Below are 21,221 nucleotides of genomic sequence, written 5' to 3'. Positions count from 1 at the left end.
TTTCCAGGAGCCGGGGTGGTGATGGGGAGGGAGAATTGTCACTCCGCGAGCTTGAATACGGCTTTCAGATCTTAGGTTTCAAGTATGAATCAAAGTCCTGAAAATCCCCAAGAGAAAGATCAGGTTTGAAAATCCCGAGAACCACTGCATTCTGCCAGATCTCTCTGCACAAAAACAAGCCAGAGAAGGTTAGATAAATAAGCAAAAGGCATCCAGGGCTAGGCCAAACAGAGTGATTCGTTTCCTACTGATGTTTTTACAGAGTTAAGACCTGTTAAGTGAAAATGAGGATGATGAGAAACCGAAGTGGCGTGTGTCATGCACTTAAACAAGAATTTTATTAAGCCTCTGTATACTCCACGTAAGGTGCTCAGAATGCTGGACAGTCTCCGTGCTGCCTCCCAGAAGCTTATAGGCTGGGCGGGTGAGGGAGATACTATCACTAAACACATAACCATAAAATAATTTATTATAACTATATAAGAATAATGAAGAAAGCAGTAAGGTGCTCTAATTGTTTATAACAGGAATCTGATGGATCCTAGCAGTCAGAGCAAGTTTCCCTTAGGAAACGACATTTCAGCTACCCCCCTAATGAAGGTGGGAAACAGGGTCAGTGCCTGTCACAGCCCTGGCATAGAAAGGAGCTTGAGGAACCCGCCAGAGGTAACACGTGAGAGGAGGAGGAAGTCAGCTAGAGAGACAGGAAAAGCCTGATCTCGCAGGGCATTGTGGTCCACGTGAAGGACTCTGGGCCCTTCTCCCAAGAGTAAAGGGAATGTAGAGGGAGTGAGTGAGAGGCAGTTGAGCAGCTACAGAGTGCAGTGGAGCCAGGTGGTTAAGAGCATGGACTCTGGGCTGGGTGCGGTGGCTCACGCCTGTAATCCCAGCACTTTGGGAGCACACAGGTGGATCACTTGAGCCCAGGAGTTTGAGACCAGCCTGGGCAATAATGCAAGACCCTGTCTCTACAAAAAATACAAAAATTAGCCAAAGCCGTGGTGTGCCTGTACTCCCAGCTACTTGAGAGGCTGTGGCAGGAGAATCCCTTGAAGCCCAGAAGGCAGAGGTTGCAGGAGCCAGCATCACCCCGTTGCACTCCAGCCTGGGCGATGAGAGTGAGACCCTGTCTCAAAACAAAGCATGGACTCAACGGACTCAACCCAGTTTCCACAGGTTCAACCAGAGCCTGGGGTTCAAATTCCAGGTCTGCCACTTCCTGGTGACCAAGATCAGGTTTTAACTAATGTCGCTGTGCCGTCTCCTCCTCCATAAGATGGGGTGATAATAGTGCCTACTTCCAAGGATTGGCATGAGGATTCGGAGATAAAAGTGCCTGGCATGTGGAGTAAGGAAGAACTGCCACTGGAAGTGGGCTCAACAGCAGCTACCTGCACTGTGGGCTCTCCCTTCCTCCAGGCCGCCATCACTGTGCTAAAAGAGTTGACACCCAGAAAAGTTGAGGCTTCTCTAGTGGATGCCATTCGGAAGATGAGTTTCTTGGTCTTGGGCAGCCCTTCTGGCAGCATCTCCTTGGCTGTGGCTGTCCTGTGAGCTGCATGCAGACAAGGCCATGCTCAACCTATACCCCAGGGCCCAACATGGGGCAGGCACATGGGAGGTGCTTAATGCCTATGAGTGAAGTGAGTTGCAAAGGAATGAATGAATGGATGGGTCCATGAGAGAATACTTAGACTATTCATAAATTATTGAGCATTTACTTTGTGCCAGGCACCTTACTGAGGGCTTAACCTGGTTGATTTCATTCTCACAATGGTCTTGTGAGGAGGCTACTATTAGACTCTGTCCAGTAGGGGAGATCTTGGGAATAGGTTTTCTGGTTGGAGGCAGGGGGAGTCCTGGTTGTACTTCAGAGAGCCTAATGATTGAGAAATGTGTTTAATATGTAGCCCCAAAGTGGGGCTTTTTGCTACAGGTTGGGATCCTGGAGGCAGGAATTGAGCCAGAAAGCAGACTACGCTGAAAGTAGTTTCTCTAAAGGTCTAGCTGCGTGTACTTTACAGTGATGATCTCATATTCCTTAGCAAGGCACCGCGGTGACAGGAATTATTTTACTTGTTTGTGAAAAGGAAAAGTGGTGTGTTCTAGGGAGACACAGTGGCCTCCCCAGCATCCAGAGAGATCTCAGAGCAGAAGCCAGGCGTCGTGAGTTGCTGGCACGTCTCTCCCACCCCCGCCTCTGAGAGGCAGAGAGCAGAGCTATTAGAAAGGCTGTGGCAAGCTGCCTTTATTCTTCTCCCTGCCCACTCAGGCTCTAACCAGAGGCCCACGTGCACCTGGTGGCAGGACTGTTCCCCAGGGGAATGCAGGCGACAGTCCCCGGCTCCCCTTCCTCCCGGTGCAGCGCTGGGGCAGGCCACCCCTTTCTGAGCCCCAAGCAGCTCCCCAGACCTCCTTCTCCAGAGACGATTATTTTGGGAGAGTGCTGAGTTCAGCACAGCTGCAAGGTGCACCCAGACGCACCCTTCTGTCTTCAGCTGGCCCTTAGGGGCTGGCCTCGGGCTGGGGTGCGCCTGCCCCCACCCCCTGCAGCAGTCCCTCCTACACAAGGTCACTGTGTCCAACCACCTCCACCTTGGGGAAGCCCACAGGCTGTGGAGACGGGTGGTGGAAGAATGGGGGCCAGGAGAGTCAGAGCCGGTCCGAGGGGCACAGCCCAACTCCTAGCCCTGAGCCTGAGGTCACCAGCTTCCCAAGGCTTGCCTTACAGCCAAGGAGCAGGCTGGCCTTTGGCCAGCTGACCATCCCCGGGCCAAGAGCAGGGACTGGACAAGGAGCTGCACCGAGAAGCTTATATAAGCACTTCTACTTTGCAGCCTGCTCTCTGCCCTGGCAGCCAGGACAAGAGTGACAACAAAGCTGTGTCCTGCCAGGGGAGGGGCCTCTCCCAGGAATGTACATTGAGTCCAACTTGGAGGAGGCCCAGGTCCTCCTGAAGTACTTGTGTCCGGGTGGTGGACTGGATTAGCTGCGGAGCCCTGGAAGCTGCCTGCCCTCCTCCCTGTGCTTAACCAGAGGTCTCTATCCTGCCAAGTAGGGCCCTGGGGTGAGGGGCACAGGTAGTGGGCAGGAAGCCCCCTGCCAGGGGATCCAGCCGCTCTAAAGTTCTTTCTGTTCCAGGTGCCCATGGGTTGGACAATGAGGCTGGTCACAGCAGCACTGTTACTGGGTCTCATGATGGTGGTCACTGGAGACGAGGACGAGAACAGCCTGTGTGCCCATGAGGCCCTCTTGGACGAGGACGCCCTCTTTTGCCAGTAAGTCAGGGCAGGCTTGGAGGCGGGAGGCACAGAGGCTACTGGGTAGGTAAATCGCAGGGAGGGGTATTTCCAGAACCAAGGAGCACCATCTCCTGAGCCTGATTTTATGGGGAAGACAGAACACATGTCAGGTCTAGAGACTACCTTGATGGAGGATGGCGCTGAGAAAGGGACTTAGAAACAGACTCCTTCCTGCCTTCCAGAATGCATCTCTCCCAGGACCAGGAGGGCTGTTCATGTGGTCGGCTCTGCTTGGGCCCTCCAAACCTGGGGGGTCTTTGCAGGGGCAGGAGGCTGAGACCCTCAGAGAGATACCCAGAGAGAGACCATCCCTCCCTACAGCCTGAATGCCCATTCTCCCCAGAACCCCAACAAAGAGGCACTTTAATGAAAGAAGGTGTGTGATTAGACCCTTCCTGTGTGAGAGGTTTTTTTTCAATGATGGGACCCAGGAGCGTTTGTGCAGGGGCCCTTTAGGAATCATGGCACTGGATGGAGTTGGGTGACGAGGCTGGCTTCCTCCCTTCCAAGGGCACAAGCTGCTTCTACTTTGGGTAAACTGGAAGGCCTGGCATTTGGCTCTCTCCTCACCAACTCTGCCGGTTAGAAAAGCAAGCCTTCATTTGGACTTGTGGGTCATCCTGAGGACTCCCCAGGCCAAATTGATGCCAAACCTCCCTGCCAGTTTGGTGACTGAGGAGGGGGACACCCGGCTGAGCCCATGTGTGAGAAATGAGAGAGGAAGAAAAAGAACTTGACTGCTTACTCTCTTCTGTACCTTTGAATTTTCACAAACATTACTGTTCATGAAAATGTTTTTCTTTTTTATTTTATTTAAAACATTTTTGACAAACATTACTTTTAGAATCATAAATACATGTTTTCTCTTAAAGTTATGTAGTTGAATCCTTCTTAAAAAGTAACATTTTGGTTGGATGAAGTGGCTCACATGTGTAATCCCAGCACTTTGGGAGGCCAAGGTGGAGGATCATTTGAGCCCAGGAGTTTGACACCAGCCTGGGCAACATAGAGAGACTCTGTCTCTACAAAACAGTTTAAAAACTAGCCAAGCATGGTGATGTACACCTGTAGTGCCAGCTACTCAAGAGGTTGAGGTGGGAGAATCGGTTAAACCCAGGAGGTCAAGGCTGGTCTGAGCCATGATTGCACCACTGCATTCCAGCCTGAGCAACAGAGCCAGACCCTGCCTCAAAACAAACAAACAAACAAAAAGTACCAAACTTTGCTCATGTCAGTATATTTTGGAAAATCTTGTTAAATGGTTCTGGATGTAGGCCGGGCACGGTGGCTCACACCTGTAATCCCAGCACTTTGGGAGACTGAGGCAGGTGGATCACGAGGTCAGGAGTTTGAGACCAGCCTGACCTACACAGTGAAACCCCATCTCTACTAAAATAAAAAAAAATAGCCAGGCATGGTGGCGCACACCTGTAACCCCAGCTACTCAGGAGGCTGAGGCAGGAGAGTCCCTTGAACCTGGGAGGTGGAGGTTGCAGTGAGCCGAGATTACGCCACTGCACTCTAGCCTGGGCAACAGACCAAGACTCTGTCTCAACAAACAAACAAACAAACAAACAAACAAACAGACAGTTCTGGGTGAAGTTTTCATGTGGAAGGAGGAAGAGGAAGAGGTGACCAGCCTGAGGCTCTGGATGCCCTAGGCTCTGCCCTGCCAAGATCACCCCTTGGTGCCCTGGTGACTCATGCATGGGGGCACACGTGGGAAGTCCCAGGGCACCTTCTGTGTGCCAGGTGCTCCGCCGGTGCTTGGACTCCTTGACTCCTTTCACTGTCGGTAACGAACCTACAAGGTCTGTGTTAGCACCCCCATTTTGCAGATGAAGAGTCCCCAGAGGTTAAGAAACCTGCCCACGGTGTTTACATAGCTTAAAAGTGGCAGAGCCAAGATCTAGCCCCCTTGTCTGACTCCACACTCATGCTCTTTCCCTATCTGCTTCTGACGACCTTCACCCCGGGTCCAGGGCTCCCAGACTCAGTCAAGGGGGGCCATTCTCAGGACTCCCGGAATACACCAGCAGGCCCCCAGTCTGAGAAAGAGACTTATGACCCTAAGGTTGCACGCCAGGCAGATGTCTTTTGATTTCAAGCCATCATCGCAAAAGAGGAGATTTGTCTTTATTGTCACTGAAGATTTCTGTTTGGAAGAGATCATCATGAATAATGATTAAATGAAAAGTGCGTCAAGGACAGATCGGACCCCTGAGGAGACAGCAGGACCTCCTGCGCTGACCCCCTCCTCAAGATCCCCACTCAGCTCAGGCTCTGACCTTGGCAAGAGATGCCCCAGAGAAGGCACTCCTCTCGTGGGCATTTGGAGTCTACCAGGGAACTCTTAAAGATTGGACTCAATGCCTAAAGGTATTAATCTATAAGGGAGGAATTTTATGTACTGTGACAAGCAGTGAGACGTTGTTAAGAGTAAAGCTTCTCGGGAATCAGACCTTCCCTGCTTCTGAGATACCCCAGACTAGACCAGCAAAACCACCGAGAGTCCCAACCCTGGGCTCAGTCGCAGAATTGAAAGAACCATGATCCTTCAACCCTGCAGCCAGGAGGTGAATCCACTCAACAAACCCCACCTGCTGCTGCCATCCATTCAGCCCTGAGCGCTCCCCTAGGGATGGGAGCTGCTGCTCAAGGCGTCCTGCTTTCTGGTGCCGAAAAGCTCCGTTCTTCGGAAAGTACATTCTTATCCCAAGGCCCTGCTGCTCTTCTTGAACATCAACCCACCTTTTCCAGTGCAGATCCATGAGGTGCACAAACTAGTCTAGTTTCTCATCTTCTTTGTGGTCATTCATGTGTGTGGTGACAGATGCCATGCCCTGCCCTGCCCCTTCATCCCCAGCTCCCCCCAACCTGGGCAGTCATCCCCCAGTCCTTCAGTCTCTCTCAGGGGCCTTGGCTACTCTTCTGTTTAAATACATTTCTTTTAGAGACAGAGTCTTGTCTGTCACTTAGGCTGGAGTGCAGTGGCCTGATCATAGCTCACTGCAGCCTTGAACACCTGGGCTCAAGCAATCCTCCTGCCTCAACGTCCCGAGTAGCTGGGACTACAGGTGCACGCCACCACACCTGGCTGTTTCTTATTTTTTGTAGAGTTGGGAGTCTTGGTATGTTGTCCAGGCTGTTCTCAAACTCCTGGGCTCAAGCAATCCTGCTGCCTCAGCCTCCCAAAGTGCTGGGATTACAGGCATGCACTGCCGTACCTGGCTTGCTGTTTTTCAAGTGGGGTGACCCACACTTTCACAGTGAGCCCCCTCTTCAAGGCAGCCTCATATCCCATGTATCTTTTTGTCATCCTCACTGTCTTAGTTGTTCAGCTACTATAACAAAATACCTTAGACTAGGTCATTTCTAAATAGCAGGAATGTATTACTCACAACTCTGGAGGCTGAGAAGCTCCAAAATCAAGGTGCTAGTGGATTCAGTGTGCGGTACAAGGTTGCTCTCTGCTTCAAAGATGGCACCTTCTTGCTGAGACTTCACATGGTGGAAGGGAAGGGCAGCTCCCTTCAGCCTCTTTTATGAGGGTGCCTTTTATAAGGGTGACTTAATCACCTCCTCCAAGTCCCGCTTGTTAATACCATCATATTGAGGATTAAATTCCAACATATACATTTTGAGGAGACACAAACACTCAGACCATAGCACTCACTGAGGGGGAGCTGAAATACTAAGCCCTTCATACAGGCACAGCTGAGAAGCCATGTTTTTAGAGACAGGGTCTCACTGCATCACCCTCTGCCACCCAGGCTGGAACGTAGTAGCAGGATCATGGCTCACTGCAACCTTGACCTCCCAGACTCAAGCGATCCTCCCACCTCAGCCTCTCATATAGCTGGACTACAGATGCGTACCACCACACCTGGCTAATTTTTTCTGTTTTATAGAGACAGGATCTCACTACGTTGCCCAGGCTGGTCTCTAACTGCTGGGCTGGAGTGATCATCTCACCTCAGCCTCCCAAAGTGCTGGAATTACAGGCTTGAGCCACCACGCCCGGCCCTTGTGATCTAATTCTTGCCATGACAAAGAGACTCACATGACCACCTTGCTCAAACTGAAGCCTGGAGGAATGAAACGGCTCACTAGGGAAAACATGAAAACGTGTGGTGTGGGGAAGAAAGTGCAGCCGAGCCCCCTGTACTAGTTCTCTGTTGTACACAACAGGTCACTCCAACATGTAGCAGCTGCAAATAAGTATTGTCCTAGTTTCTCAGTTACTCATCTGGAGATAGGAATAGTGATAACAGCTGCCTCAAGGTATGGTTGCATGAAATGAAATCATACATATGTGATGTCCCTGATCTATTGGGGTGGCCCAGTAAAAGTCATGCCCTTCGTCCCCAGTCCCTTATGTAGCAGGATGCAGTGAGCTGAGATTGCGCCACTGCACTCTAGCCTGGGCGACAGACCAAGGCTCTGTCTCAAAAAACAAACCAAACAAACAAACAAACGAACAAACAAACAAACGGTTCTGGGTGAAGTTTTCATGTGGAAGGAGGAAGAGAAATGTGGTTGCCTCTCACAAGTGGGATCTAATTTTCTAGGTGCTCTGCTGAGTGAGCCGAGGGGCTGGCAGGCTTCTCGCTCTGAGCAGTGCAAGGTCAGTGCCCCCGTAAGCAGGAGAGGTCAGCTGGGCCAGGGTACAGCAGGCCTGGGCCACGATAATGGCCCCTTAAGGAGGACCTCAGAGGTTCCTGGTGTTTCCCACAGGAAACATAAGCTCACTGCTACCCTTATGTAGCCAGGGCCCCTGATCTTTTCACTCCACTGTCTAGGGTGCCTCCAAGTCTTGTCAAGGAGATCAGGAAATCCCCAAACTCTCCAAATGGAAATTAGAATGAATTCCATGTCAGGTAAACCACAAGCAGCAAGGGCACACAGGAAGGTGGCACCTTTGAGGTTTTCTGGCTTGAATGCAAGTTGTTTGTTTTTGAGATAGGGTCTTGCTCTGTCACCCAGGCTGGAGTGCGGTGATGCAATCATGGCTCACTGCAGGTTCTATCTCCTGGGCTCAAGTGATCCTCCCATGTAGCTGGGACCACAGGTAGGCACTACCATGGTTGTTTGTTTTGGTTTGGTTTGGTTTGGTTTTTGTTTTTTTAATTTTTGGTAGAAACAGGGTCTCACTACGTTTCCTAGGCTGGTCTCAAATTCCTGGGCTCAAGTGATGCTCCCACCCCAGCCTCCCAAAGAGCTGAGATTATAGGCATGAGGCACCGTGCCTGGTCTTGAATGCAAAATTTAAAGTGTATTTTCTCACTAACTTTAATTTTTGATTCAGCTCACCTCAGGTTTGTCCAGGTCGTCTTGTAAGTCAATTTGATCATCGGAATTGTTGGTTACCAGCTCTGTGCCATCTGCAGGTCAAATAAATTTGTCTCTGTGTCCTTCTCCAAGCCTTTGCTAATGCAGCTGAGCAGGGCAGAGGCCTGCACACGCCCCTTTCCCATCATCCTAGGTGGGGCAATATGCTACCTTCAGACGCTGGCCTGGCAGTGCCCTATGGGCATGAAGAGAGGGACAGGGACAAGACCCAGTCCCTGGTTCCCTGGCACGTGCCCTGTCCTTCAGGGCACTCTCTGTGGCTCTGTGCCCACCTCATCAAATAACAACTTGCTGATTTTGCTTGTTTAATTCTTTTGATATTTACAACAATTCCACTCTGATAAAAAGGGGAGAGGTGTTACGGGCATGAGGGCATCCCTCCACCCTCAGTTTACCTCCTCCCTACCTCTCAGTTTTCCCATCCTGTGCTGTTTGCTGTCTGTCTCTCTGCCCTTGGAGGGTCCCCTCTCTGCCTCACATCTCGCTAGCTGCGGCAGCAAGGAGTTGCAGCAGAAACAAACCAAACGGTCCTTAAGATGATGCTAGGAAGATAAAACTGGTCACCTAAAACTTCTCCAAAAGCTGTGAAAATCTTGCCATCCACCAAGAATTGCTGTAAATGCGCAAAGAGTTAGAAGAAACAAATTTGCTCAGCAAGCCCGTGACTCATCTTGCTTCCACTTTCTGAGACCAGAGCACGTGACTTCTGGCATTGGGGGTGCTGGCCCACCGAAGTGTCCTGGTCCGGGGCTGCCAGGTGCTGGGGGCTCAGCGGCCTTTTGCCCAAGGCTGGACTTCAGGAGCCACTGGAAGGGTGGGAGGTGGAAGGTGGGAGGGGCAATGCAGGGTTCCCCACCAGGAAGCTACTCTTGGCCTACTCCCAGGCCCCAGGTTCAGGGAGCTCTCCCTCCAGATCTGTTCTCCAAATTACATCCTCACAGGGTCCTCTTAGGCATCACCCCCAGCAAGGCACTGTGGACAGCTGTGGGTGGCTACTGGCAGGCTGTAGAGCAGCCTACCCATGCAAGGTGTTAGGAAAGGCTGGGGACCTGCAACACCCACTCCCTACCCACAACCCTTCTCTCTCAGTGATGTCTTAACCCCATATTAACCCTACAGAGGACTTAGGTCATGGAGATAAATTATAATAGAAGGGCAAGCAAAAACAGTTTTTAAAAAAGTCTTTGAAAAGTCTTACCTACGTTCCTGAATTTCAAATATAAGCATGCACTTAAGGCCACCCTGGTGCAGTCATGGCCCAGCCCAGCCTGCCCTGCCCTGCAGGCTCTGTTGCCTTGCTCTGCGTCATATTTTCTTCCCTTCCAGGAAGCCACATTCTCAGAACCCTGGTGCTGTTCGGGCCCTGCTTCTCAGGGAGCAAATAGCTGAACCGGTTTATTCATACTGACAGTCTTAGTGAGCCAGTGTTTTACCCCCTGAGGGATGTTTGCATTTTGAAAGAGAACCTAGGCTATGGTCCATGCTTAACCCAAAGAAGCCAATTCTTCACCTAATGGGATTTCAGGCACGGGGAGCTCTTGATTGTTTAGGGGAGAGGGAAGGTCTATGCCCTTGAAGGAAGGTATGCTGACTTGCTAAGCCTTTCTTTCTGTAATAAGAATGTTCCTGAAAAGCAATCTATAGGTATTGTTTTTATAAACTCAATCCTACTTTAAAGACACTAAGTTTGCCTAAGGATATCTGTTCTTCTAGGGAAGTAAACGCTGATGATAATTAATATTATACTTTCTGATGACTTACAACGTGCCAGGTTCTGTTCTGACAAGCCTTTGCTCCTCACACTGATTCCATGAGGGAGGAATTATTAGTGTCTTTGTTTTACAGATGAGGAAACTGAGGCACAAGGAGGTCAAGTAACTCTTCGGTCACACAACTAGTTAGTGGCAGGTTTAGGATTTGGTCCCATTTCACCTTACATTCCCAGTAGTGCTAGACTGAAGCCTTGGGAACCTCAGGCTCCCCTAAAATCCTGACACAGGGCAACCTCCCCTCTGTCTTCATAGGGGCCTTGAAGTTTTCTACCCAGAGTTGGGGAGCATTGGCTGCAAGGTTGTTCCTGATTGTAACAACTACAGACAGAAGATCACCTCCTGGATGGAGCCGATAGTCAAGTTCCCGGGGGCCATGGACGTGAGTGAGCAGGGTTGTGTTAAAGCGGGGGGAGAGTTGGGGGTCTTGATGTTCCTCCAGGCTTGCTCATCTGGGTGACTTGAAGCTGCATGCAGAGCCATCTGGGTTGGATCTGGTGGCAGCAGATGGCTGTTGCCATAACGTTGTGCCTTCGTTAGAGTGGACTTGAGGAGAAGGCTGGGGGCCAGTGGGAGGGCTGCAGACTGGAAACTTTGGTGATGGTTGAGGCCATTCTGCCCAGGCCTCTTCCTGCTCCCCTGCTCTGGGAGCTCCTTGGCTGCCTCTGAGATCTGGGACCCTAAGCCTGGTGGAGACCAGCTGGTGTGTGCTTTGGAGTTGGCAGATAAGTGGAAGAAGGCGTGGTATGGGAGGAGTCCTCTCTCAAGGTGCGGGGTGTCTGGGCCTTCAGATGGCTTCTGGGCTGGAGAGAAGCTGGTATTTACCAGGACAGAGCTTCCCAAGTCGCCTAAACAGGCAGAGGTCGGTGCATCTTGACGCTTTGTTGTCGCAACATGAGACACGCTCTTCTTTTGCCCAAAGTTGTATAAAAGAAGAACAAAGCATTTTAGGAATTGGAAATAACTATTTTACTGGGCAGTGATTAGCACTATTACATTTGGGGGTCTGGGAAGCCTGGGGAAGAGTCATAGGTGTGAGAAATGGGTCTGCTGCCCTCAGCAGCCAGAGTGTGTTTTGGGGGAGCTGATCTGGCCTTCTGGTCTCCGCTTCTTTATTTCTTGACTCCTGGGCCAGACTGAGCCCCCAGAGTGTCAGTGGTGGAGACTGGCCTCTTTTCTGCTGTGTTTTAGAAGGAGGTGCTGGTGTCAATCTAGGCAGGACTTGGGTCACAAATGCCTGGAGATGGAAGGGTCATGGCCGGGATGTGGCCGAGCACACACACCAAGGCTGACCTTCTGGTCCCTTCTGTGCAGGGTGACAGGGAGGGGCCACAAGGGGTTCTTCCTTCCCCTCAGTGCTGCCTTGGTTAGGCCTCATGCAGTCAGCTAAGCCCAGTAGGACAACAAGCTCCGGAGGGCGGCAGCACACAAGTTGCTCCGATGCGAGAAATAGACTCTTTGAAGTGTTTTTCACTATCAGAGAGCAAATAGACTGTGATATGGTTCACAAGTTATGAGGCTGTTATCATGAAGCTTTGCTAGGTTGTCTTGTTTGCAAACATGACAAACACCCTTTCCTTTGGGGAGACAAGCAATAAAGCACACACGTGCAAATGTGTGCACATGTGTGCACACACACTTGCATGCACACACATGTGCACACAGCGTCAGCCCTCCTCCCTGGAAACCCTTGGACTGGGCACACCTGTGGACAGCCAAGAGGAGCAGAGAAAGGAAGGCTGCTGATTCTAACCCCTGGGATGAGAGGTGCAGGGCCACAGAGGCCGGGCAGGAACCCAGTCTTTTAGAGAAGAGTATATGCCACTCTGCGGGACAGGACTCTCGGCTTCACCATCCATTCACTTGTCTTGGGGTTTGTCCCTTATGTAGTGAGGGTCAGTCAGATGCTTTCACAGTCCAGGGACAGTCCCAAGGGGAATTCTCCCCAAAGGGCTTCCTTCCGCGTGCCGATGATGCTGCAGACATCCACTAGATGGCAGTGTAGACTTTTCTGAGCACCTGGTGTCCAGAGCAGGGATTTGAAGCCTGTTGTGAAAGTCTTTGGTTTGATTTGTTTCGTCACCCTGGGTTATGAGCACATTACTCAAAGACGACATCACCCACGCCACATCCTGAAGTCTTGTACTGTTAAACTCATCCTGCCTCAACCCAGGGGTGGGGTGGGGAGAAAACGGATGTGGAACATAGAGATTTATGAGGGACACAGAGCTGTGGTCAAAAAAGCCAGGGAGAGTGAAGATTTTACAAAGATTTTATCGAAGCTGTGGGAAGAAGAAAAACATAGTATTCTACTACTATGGAACTATAGTTTATGGAAATATAACAGACCTATGAGAAGGCAGATTCAGAGAGAGTTGCCAAAAGTGGTCACTGAGTGCCACCTTATTCCTGGGCACGACTCGGGCCTTTCATTTAAGTCTCCAAGTTTGAGTATTTCTTTCGTCAAGACTGTTAGTGGCATGTGACAAAAAGTCAACTCAAATCGGCGTAAGCCAGAAAAGAGGGGGAAACATTGGTTCACAAAACTGAAAACTCCAGGGATAACTTCAGGCGAGGCTGGATCCAGGTGCTCAGTGTCACCAGGAATCTGTCTCTTGACTGTTTTTTTCTATGCTGTTTTTTATTTGTAAATAGAGTCTTTCCTTGTGGTGACAAAGATGGCCCCAACAGCCTTAGGTTTGTGTTTGAACAATTTGTCAACCCCAGCGGAAATAGGGTTTTCCATCCATTAAAAGTCACAGGATTGTTCTCGCTTTGGTCTCGTGCCTATCCCTGAACCTAGCAGTGACCCTCTACAGCTCCCCTTAATCTACAAGGACTGAGAGCAGAGGAGGATGGTTGCCCTGAATGCGAGTCAAGGTGTGATTTATCCGATAAGGGTGAAAGGATGTTAGGTAGGAAATGCAAGGACAGGTCCTATGGAAGTGAGTAATCTGGCCAAGTACAGAGCTGAAAGGTGCCAGAGCCAGGGTCAAAGCCAGGTCTGCCCAACTCCAGAGCCCATGGGCCTGGCCAGTGGGCCACTGGCAAGGGCTCTAAGGGAGACACCAGGGGGCGCTGGCATAGGCAGGGGTGGGCTGGCGGAAGGGAAGCTTTCTCTGGCTAGAATGGAAGGCGGTGGGCAGGAAATATAGTTCTTAGGGAAGGAAATATAGTTCTTAGGGAAGGTGGTAGTTAGAGCTTCCCTTAAGGGAGAGGGCATGACTCGTGAGGCTGGAGGAGCAAGTGCTATGGGTCCCTCAAGAAAAGGGTGCGGGGAGCCTGAGTGTTTAGGACAGAGAAGAGCATGAAGGTATTTCCTCTGGGCCTGATGGAGAAGGGCACGAGTTTGTGACTGCTATGTGGGGATGGTGCGTTGCTTCCAAGGTGACTGAAGCAATGCCACCAAAGCAGTGACTGCCAGTGAACATGCCTGGAAACCCCCCACTGCCCCCAGCAAACTCCAAAGCCCTGGAAAGAGGGGTGAAGCAGCGCCTCTGTGCCCACCAGAGAGCTTCCCACATCCATATTCTGGCACTGGCCACTTCCCCATCCTTGGCATCTTTGGACCCTGCTCCTGTCACAATGCTGCCTCCTCTAGGAAGCCTTCCCTGACTGCCTCCTTCTGGGCTCCACCTACATCCCTGGCTGATCTTTTCTTTCTCTGTGCTTTTAAAATGTCCCTACCCTCTAAACTGGGTTTTGACTTCCCTGTGTCTTGTGCTGTAGTTGCTCATTCCTGTCTCTCAAAGCTTCCAGCACTTTGTAAGCTAGGAGAGAAAGACTATGTGTTGTTTTTCTTTGAGTCACCCGTGGGCCCCACCAGCACCTCAGATCCCATGCTGGCTGACTAGGTGACTAGGTGAGAGAGTGAACAGGTGAATGCATGAATGCATGAATGCATGAATGAATGAATGAATGGCAGTTGGGAGAGCATCTCCTGGAGTGTGAGCTATGAGCTGTGTCAGCCCAACTGTTGGCCCTTTCAGCATCTGTTGAAGGAAAGCTGCTAAGCCTAGTGAACCCGGGGCAGCAGGACTCTCTCCTCCCCCTAGGGGTGGGGTGTGAGCTGGGGGGTGGGTGGGGAAGCAGGCAGAGAAAGAGAGGAAGTCAGGCAGGTTCATGAGAAGGCAAAGTAGCACAGGAAAACGTGGCTGGCTCCCGTGCCAGCTATGGCTGAGCGAGAGAGGTGTGGAAGTAAGAGGAAGCGCTTCTCCCCTGGCGCTCTGACAAACATGAAGAGGCAAACATTTAAAAATGCATCCCGTTCTCAAGCCAAGGAAAACTGAAAGGCCCCTGAGAAGCTTCTTGACTGGGGGCTTATTCTCCACCTTCAATTTCGCCAGCTGGAATCCTTTTCAAGTGCAGAAATTGCCTTTAAGTGGGGAATGTGCATTGCATTACAGGGAGGGAACAAAAGGCTGCCTCGTTCTGTCCCGCTGTCCCTAGAGTTTCCAATCAGGCTTGGCCCAGGCACTATTTCTTCTCCTCACAAAGCAGGTGGCCGTGAGTGCCCTACCCACCTGTGCCAGTGCATTTCATGCCAGCCCAGGCCTCTTGCCGCAGCCTCCCAGGGAGCACCTTCTCGCCCTCATTGGCCCATGGTGGAGACACAAGTTTCAACCCAAATTTTCTAGAGGCCTGGAACTCTCCTCTCTATAAGAGACCTCGGAACTCACAGGTCCACCGCCCCCACCAACCCTTCTCTGTATACACAGAGCAGAAAAATGCAGGCTGCTGCAGTCACAAAATGATTAGCCGAGGAAGGACGTGGGGCTCCCAACACCCACAGCAATTCTAGAACAAGAGCCCCTAATGGATGGAGCAGAGACGTTCGTCTGAGTAAAGAGAGGCCAACAGGCAGGCACTTCCAGTAGACCACATGTGGAGTCTCCTCTCCTACATGTGGAGGCGGACAAGTGCAGGCCCACTGGCTCAGGGGACTGCAGCCGCCACGGACTATTTGGTGCTAGGGATGTGCAGTGACTCACTTCGTAAATATTACTGAACACATACTTTGCATCAGGCACCATGTTAGTGCTATTGATTCAGAGACGAAAGACATTATCACGGAGCTTGCAGTATAGCTGGGGAGATAGACAGGTAGCAGGAAAGCATGGGGACACAGGGTGTCAGTGAGCCAGGACCCAGCAAGGGACAGATGGGAGCCAAGATGGTGGGGTGAGGGATGAGGCTTGTGGTGGGGTGTGGGGTCGGTGCAGGCAGGGCAGGGGCACATCCATGGTGAGGAGCCAAGAACTTCATGGCCCTGGTGTGGAGTTTAGAGTTTATCTTGAAGCTTGGCTGGTGGCTGGGGGAGGAGGGTCACCGTTTGATTTTTAGGCTGGTAAATGTGATCAGATTTGCAATTTGGGAAGGTCACTCCAGCAGCAGGTGGAAGAATGGAAGAAAGGTAAGATTGAAGGCAAGGTGCCCACCCTGCAACCTAGGTGATGGCATGGACCATGGGCTGGCCTTAAAAGATGTTAAGGACATGGAACCCATAGAGCTTGGGGACTGTGGGGATACTGGGGAGAGGGATAGTCCAGATGACCCTCGGGTTTCTGTGATGGGCAGGCGAGTGGGTAACAATGAGGTTGAGTATATAATTTCTCATCTAAGGACCCTTTTGAGACTAAAGGGGGGTGCTGTTAATAGTTATGCCAGGACAATGTGTGTCACTGGGCATGGCCCTGGCAAGCTGGGGTATATGTTAACTCTAATAATGGTGCCTTCACCAAGAAGGGGACACAGAGAAGCACTGGGTTTATGGGGATGGCAGCCGTTGGCACCGACTTCTGCACAGAGACCCACAGAGTCTGAGGAGGCTGTAGCATCCAGAGGTAGCTGCCCGAGAGGCAGGTCTGCCATCTGACTTGAGAAGAGAAGGCAGGGCTGGGCGCCTGGGTCTGCCTCCTCAGTGTTCCATCAGGGGTGGACTCTGAGAGGAGGACAGGCTTACCTGGGGGGAGCTCTGCCGTGCTCAACAGCAGCCAGCCAGAGAGATCGGGTGAGGCCACAGAAAACACACTCACTGCCTTACCCCAGCAAGCCACTGGTTACCTGTGTGAGGGGACCGAGGAGTGAATGAGGAGTGGATCCCATGGGGTGGGCTACTCACACCACCACTTTGCCAGGGGAGAAGAGATGCCTGGGAATATTTAAATGCTGGCAGGGGCTGGGTACAGTGGGTCACGTCTCTAATCCCAGCACTTTGGGAGCCCAAGACAGGAGGATTGCTTGAGGTCAGGAGTTAGAGACCCCATCTCTACAAAAAAATGAAGTTAACCAGGCCTCATGGTGGTTGATGCCTGTAATCCCAGCACTTTGGGAGGCTGAGGTGGGCAGATCACTTGAAATCAGGAGATCAGCCTGGCCAACATGGTGAAACCCCATTTCTACTAAAAATACAAAACTTAGCTGGGTGTGGTGGCACATGCCTGTAATCCCAGGTACTTGGGAGGCTGAGATAGGAGAATCACTTGAACCCAGGAGGCAGAGGTTGCAGTGAGCCTAGATCGCGCCACTGTACTCCAGCCTGGGCGACAGAGAAAGACTGTTTCAAAAAAAAAAAAAAAAAAAAAAAGTAGCCAGTCCTGGTAGTTCACACCTGTAGTCCAAGGTACTGGGGAGGCTAAGGTGGGAAAATTACTTAAACCCAGGAGTTCAAGGCTGCAGTAAGCTAAGCAGCTATGATTGTGCCACTGCACTCCAGCCTGGGCAACAGAGCATGACCCCACCTCTAAATAAATAAGTAAATTCTGGCAGGAAGGAGCCAATAAAAGGGCAATGTCAAAATACAGCAGAAGGAGGGGTCGAAGGGGTCAACTGGAAATGCTCATTCCAAGGTGATAAATGGTGTGGATGGTGGGAGTTACGAGGATATTTCAAAGGGTGTCCAGCTCCTTTGGAGCCAATGGGACCTGGCCACTGACTGGAAGTCAGGGGTGGGAGGTGCAGGAGATGCTTCTGAGGGAAGAGGGGGAGGAAAGGGATAGTGGGCAGGAGGGGTGCAGGTGTGGCTGCAGGGGCTGGAGGGGGCTGCCCTATGCTGGCCCTGGGAGCTGGAGCTCAGCCAGCCGAGCCCCTACTGCATGGGGAAGAGGCAATGTCATGAAATTGCAGGGTGGAAGGACTTTGGGGCAGAGCGTGGGGAATGATGATGTCATGGACACTGCAGAAGAAGTGAAGGCGCACAGAGGAGGGAGGTGCAGGGAAGAGGCAGGAATGGGGAGCAGGAGTCACCAGGCTCCACTGCTGGGAGAAGCTGCATGGGGCCAGGCTGGGGAAGAGCCACTGGATCTGGATCATTCCAGGACTGTGGGCTGGGAGCAGAAGATAAAGTCAGGACAGGATAAGGGGCCACCCTGGGGAGATCACCAGTGCATCAGGTGAGGGTTTAGGGAAGAATTCATGAGATGCCGCCGTATTTGGTGCTGAGCACCTAACTGGAGTTTGATGGATGGGATCAGTTGTCACTACCATAAAAAGAGACAGGTTTGTAGTCTGAGGGGCAGAAGACACAGAAGAAGAGTCGGACTTTCCGAGGTTCTAGGAGGCCTGTGTGTGTTTGAGGCCCAGAGGCAGAGGGGACGGGAGGCTGCTGAGCTTGTAAATGAAGGGTTCAGGTGCTAACAGGTGGAGCCAGGTCTGGGAAGGCAGGTGAGGAGAGCGCCCAGCACCCAGTCAAGGACGAATCAGGGGCATTTTATCCTTTGTCCCTGGCTCCTTCAGTGCAAGTAGTCAAAGTGCTAACATCACTCAGCTGTGTCCCACTCTAGCCCAGGTCCCCAGCCGGGTCATCCGGGGCTCCTTTGGGTGCAACTGGACTGGTTGAAAGGGGAGTGACGATTGTCAGTATTTCTAACCTTTGCAGTTAGATGTTCAGGTTGCAAAGACACTTCCTATGCAGGACTTCACAGGACCGATCCTCCTAGCAACATGGGGAAATGGACAGAGTGGGGATTATCCCCTTGATGACAGATGAGGGCGCTGCCCAAGGTCACGCTTGCCAAACCTGGGAAGTGGGAGAACCAGCCCCGGATGGCAGGTTCCCTGGCTTGCACTCAACTACCTTTCACCTGTGTAATTTTGCCTCCGGAATCCCCTGATTCCTGAAAACAGGCCTGTAATGTTGACAGTGGACAGGGGGTGTCATTCACTCATTCATGTATTCGCTGGAGCAGATCCAGATGGAGCTCCACTCTCTGCCCCTCTGCCAGATACTGTTCCGGGAGTGAGGGATACACACAGAACGCATCCCTGCCCTGCCTGTGATGGGCATCTTGCAATAGTGAGAATGCCCATTGTTGTTGTTATTACTTGTCTGTTAAACACTTAATGGCTGAGGGGAAACCGTAACGGAACGGCCACGTGCGACTGTCTTACTCCAGGCGGCTTCATTAGCAGGATTCCCAGTCTTGATCTTCATTCCCAGGGCTCGTTATCCTCGCGGCCTTCTCTGTCATTCCAGAACTTCTGGTCAGACCTGAAACTGCCCTCAGCAGCTTTTAATCAAACAGCGCTCCCCGTCACCCAATCCACCACCCCTAGTCCGAAGGATCCTGCAGGCAGCTCAGGCAGGCAGAGTGTATGCTCAGCGACTGGGCCGCTAACGTCCACTGAAAGCTCCCAGTCAAGTGCTGGAGAAACAGGTTCCAGATGTTTCTCAGATCAAATGCTCTTTCTTTGAAAAAACTGTGTGGGCTGATCTACCAAGGGGGCACATGGGACCTGAAAGGAGCACTCAATGGATTTGCATCCTGGGTGTTTTTTTTGTTTGTTTTAAAGGCACCGAACAAGCGTCTGTGTAGGGCTCTTCACATGTTTGGGATCTGTTCACAGCGGTATGTTGGGAGTGTCAGCAAAGGCTTCTTGGATTTTAAAATAGCTGCCGGCCTTTGTGGGAGCCATTTAGAAGGAAGAGCATTTCGAATGTTACAGGGACTTGTTGCCTGCTCTTACTGGTGAAAGAAGGGTGGTGGCCTAAAGGGGAGTTTTGAGAAAGGTTTTGCAGATTTTTAGAAGAGCAGTATCATGTGTTATTTGTTAAAACTTGCAGGCTTGTGGGTGAGGGGTGGAGAGAAGGAGGTGGGTGGAGCTCCCAGCTCTGCTGTGGGGAGCTGTTGCTGGGAGGAGGTGCCCACTGCAGTCCAAAACCCCCACTGCCTGGCGGGGAGGTGAGAACTGACCGAGTAGAGGGCTGCAGCAGCTGCTGGGGGCTGGGCTGGCAGGGGCAGTTGTCATAGGATCCCGACTTTGAGGGCATCTTTCATTCTTCCAGGGACCAGTGCACCCCTGACATGTTGGTCTTGTACTCGCAGAGTCCACTAGACCCCAATCATGGCCATGTGGGTGTCATGGCAGGCAGAGCAGGTATTAGTGTCTCTGTTTTACAGGTGAGGAAACAACAGATCAGGGAAAATTATGTATTTATTTTTAATAGACTTTATGTTTTAGAGCAGTCTTAGGTTCACAGCAAAATTGAACAGATGGTGCAGAGAGTTCGCATGTACCCCTGCCCCCACACAGGCACAGCCTCCCCCACCCTCAGCACCCCCGACCAGAGCGATGCATTTGTTCTGCTCAACGAACCTACGCTGACACATCACTATCACCCAAATCCATAGCTCACATTAGGGCTCACTCTTGGTGTCACACATTCTGTGGGTTTCTACAAATGCATGATGGCATCACAGTATCATACAGAGTAGTTTCATTGCCCTGAAAATCCTCCGTGCTCCACCTATTCATGCCTCCCTCCAACCTCTGGCAACCACTGGTCTTTTCACTGTCTCCGTAGTTTTGCCTTCTCCAGAATGTCATAAAGTTGGAATCATACAATATGTAGTCTTTTCAAATTAATGGACAGCCTAGACTACCACCCAGGCCTCCTGACTTCTGTTCCAGCACCTTCTTCACTATAAAAGGGTTCTGTAACCCTGTCCATCTTTGCCAAGCCATTGGGCAGTTGCCCTGGGGCTAAGCTTCCCTTCTGAGAATTGTTGTTCCTTCACTGGGTGTTTCTAGCAAGGATTCCAGGTGGATGGAGAACTGCCAACCTCTGCCCCTGGTATTACCTTCAGGGTTCTCACCATTCATATTCTTGTCTGTCTCTCCAATGAGAACATAAACTCCTTGAGGGCAGAGACCTCTGTATGCTTGGGAGACCGGCAAGAAAATAGGCAGATGCCATGCGGGGAGATGCGTGCCGTGATAGGGACCAAGTGCAGGATGCTGGGGGCTTGGTCTCTTGCTAACAACGGGGTGAGCTGTACAATTTTCAAAACACTTCCCCCATCATGCCAGTCCTTTTTATTTGTAGACGTCAGTGCTGTCATTTCACACTCCTCATCTCCAGTCACTCCTGAGACGTGGGTCAGTCAGGTGTTGATCCCTGTCTGTGATGAGAAACCCACAGCCCTTAGAGATAAAGCGACTCTCCCAAGATCAGCAGGAGAGCGCAGCTGGGCTGGCTCCCAACCTGGCACCCATCGGCGTGCTGCCTCAGTACCTCATTTGAGCCTCCTCACAACCTGGCGGACGTTAGTTTTCTCTAAAGTACAGATGTATTACGTGGTGTGATGAGACTAGAGCCTGGATCCCCTGGCTCTAGCCTTTTTCCCACCCACTCCAGCCCTTTGGTTCCCAGTGTTGACTACGTGGTGACATTTGCTGGCCATTCTCCGCATGGCCAGGCTCTGTGCTAAGCACTTTATGAACAGTATCACACTTAAGTCTTGCAGCCACCTAGCACAGAAGGCATGAGTGCCCTCATTTCACAGATGAGGAAACTGAG

At 51.4% G+C, this 21,221-nt stretch overlaps 1 protein-coding gene across 5 annotated transcripts in view; it reads left to right on the top strand.

The window, feature by feature from the left end:
• The window catches only part of PEBP4 (phosphatidylethanolamine binding protein 4), a 287,960-nt gene that overhangs the window by 67,977 nt on the left and 198,762 nt on the right, over nt 1–21,221 (top strand). For 4 of the 5 annotated variants that reach the window (XM_055295677.2, XM_055295676.2, XM_055295679.2 and 1 more), the window contains 2 exons: nt 3,142–3,278; nt 10,679–10,805. In XM_055295677.2, the coding sequence (XP_055151652.2) occupies nt 3,148–3,278; nt 10,679–10,805 (258 nt within the window). In that variant the 5' untranslated portion in view covers nt 3,142–3,147. Of the gene's footprint in view, nt 1–2,893; nt 3,039–3,141; nt 3,279–10,678; nt 10,806–21,221 lie in introns of those variants that run through there. The other variant, XM_055295680.2, reaches the window with a different exon arrangement.

This window comes from Symphalangus syndactylus, chromosome 10 (assembly GCF_028878055.3).
Source record: "Symphalangus syndactylus isolate Jambi chromosome 10, NHGRI_mSymSyn1-v2.1_pri, whole genome shotgun sequence".
Lineage (NCBI taxonomy): Eukaryota > Metazoa > Chordata > Mammalia > Primates > Hylobatidae > Symphalangus > Symphalangus syndactylus.
Note: the sequence above shows the minus strand (reverse complement) of the source record. Positions and strands in the feature narration are given on the sequence as shown.